The sequence below is a fragment of the Austrofundulus limnaeus genome, unplaced genomic scaffold (assembly GCF_001266775.1).
Source record: "Austrofundulus limnaeus strain Quisiro unplaced genomic scaffold, Austrofundulus_limnaeus-1.0 Scaffold96, whole genome shotgun sequence".
NCBI lineage: Eukaryota > Metazoa > Chordata > Actinopteri > Cyprinodontiformes > Rivulidae > Austrofundulus > Austrofundulus limnaeus.
In genome coordinates this window covers 318,860-320,602 of record NW_013952498.1, presented here as the reverse complement: position 1 = coordinate 320,602, position 1,743 = coordinate 318,860, and the positions used below count along the sequence as shown (strand labels likewise).

Sequence of the window (1,743 nt, the reverse complement as noted above, 5' to 3'; positions counted from 1 at the left end):
GTGTTTGTGTTGTGTTGATATTTTTTGTTTTTAATTAAATGAAACAAATGATTAAAAAAATAAGGTGTGGGAAAATAGGTTTAATCATCAATACAAAAGAAAAAAGGGGAGAAAAAAAGATTGCCATTGTAATGTTGGATATTTCTGTGCAGCTTTTGGAGAACAAGGGGGTCCGCGGGCCAAATGGCTAATGATGGAGCTGTGTGTGCGTGCGTGAAGGGAGCGTTGTCTGCAAGCAGTTTAGAGGAGGAGGGTGCGAGCTCAACATTTCCTCAGGCTCTGAGATGTAAAAAAATCAACAACATTCAAGCTGCAGTTTTTGAAATAATCTGCAAGACTTTCTTTTTCATGATATAAATAAGGAAAATGTATGTAATTTACGCACAGTCACGATGWGAATGAACATTATTTTGTTGAACGTGAAGTTATCTTAGAATTTTCAGTTTTATTTTAACATTTCTCAGAATATTCTTGAACATAAAATCTGATGCAGCGATTTGTCCTTGCCAGTTTTTTTTAACAACACTGTCCAGGATCAGCTGAGTTCTTGTTAGGGACTGTGTTCTTAGCTTTTTAGCTAAGAATTATTTTACARTTAAGTCCACTCTTAACAGCATTCCTATGAGTAATTCTAATAGTTTGATAAATATGAGCCCTGATGTCTAAACCAGCTTATTACCACATGAGTGTAGATTTCTTCTCTGCTGTAAACATTGGCGGTGGTTCCAGCAAACTCCAGCAGCTCACGAGACTGGTCCACAACCAGCGAGGGGCGGAGCTTACACAACCTCAGCAGGTGGCAGCTGAACACTCTGCAGGACCAGGAGYAGAAAAACTGAGACACAGACTTTGAGACGATGGGCAGAGGTGAACAGGTTCAGGTCTACCTGTGAACCTCCCTGCTGTATGTGGGGATGCTCAGGAGGAGGCTGCTTCTCTCCAGCATCACCAGGATCAAATGAGCTAAAAGCTTCTCATCAGCCACCTAAAACATGAACACAGATGTAACGTACACATCTGGATATTAGACTCAGACATTCATTTCACAGTTGTAGCTAAAGGAATTGCAGAAATTTGCTGAAGAAGCTGAAACTCAGTTGAAGCAGAACATTAACTAAAAGTAGCAAAAAGCTYACTACAAGCAGAAAAGGGCAAGCGAAATTGTAAAACTAGCAAAAGCCTAGCTAAAAGTATTAAATGATAGCTAGAAGTTAAAACTAGCAAAAGGCTGAATAAAAGCTGGAGGAAAAAAATGTTGGCAAAAARCTATAAGATAAGTAGAAGAACATTAGCTACAAGCTAATAGTAGCAAAAAACAGCCAAAATCTGAAAGCAGCCTAACTCAAAGCTGAATGTAGCAAATGTCAAGCCTAAGGCTAAAAGCAGCAAAAGCATAGATAGAAACTAAAAGTAGCAAATGGCTAACTAAAAACTAAAAGTACAAAAATACTAAATGCTAAAAATGTTTGAACAGTAGCTACAAGCTAATGATAGCAAAAGGCCAGCTAAATGCTGAAACTAGCAAAAGGCTAACTAATAGCCAAAAGCAGGAAAAAGAAAAAAGCTAAAATTGAAAAGTAGCATAAAAAATAAAAATAGAGCTAACATGCTGAAGCAGATTTCAAAGAGAATGTATTTTAATCTCAATGTATTTCTATAGAGCAGGGGTGCCCAAACATTTTTCCTGAGCGGGCCAAAATTAAAATCAATCTGAGGGCCGCGGGCCAAATGCAATAATATAAG

General features: G+C 37.9%; 1 protein-coding gene across 2 annotated transcripts in view; it reads right to left on the bottom strand.

Moving 5' to 3' along the window:
- Positions 1 to 1,743, bottom strand: part of ap5z1 (adaptor related protein complex 5 subunit zeta 1) — a 14,752-nt gene that overhangs the window by 2,554 nt on the left and 10,455 nt on the right. For both annotated transcript variants that reach the window (XM_014012865.1, XM_014012866.1), the window contains 2 exons: positions 888 to 985; positions 680 to 812 (listed from right to left, as the gene is read on the bottom strand). In XM_014012865.1, coding sequence (XP_013868319.1) covers positions 680 to 812; positions 888 to 985 — 231 coding nt within the window. The remainder of the gene's footprint in view (positions 1 to 679; positions 813 to 887; positions 986 to 1,743) is intronic.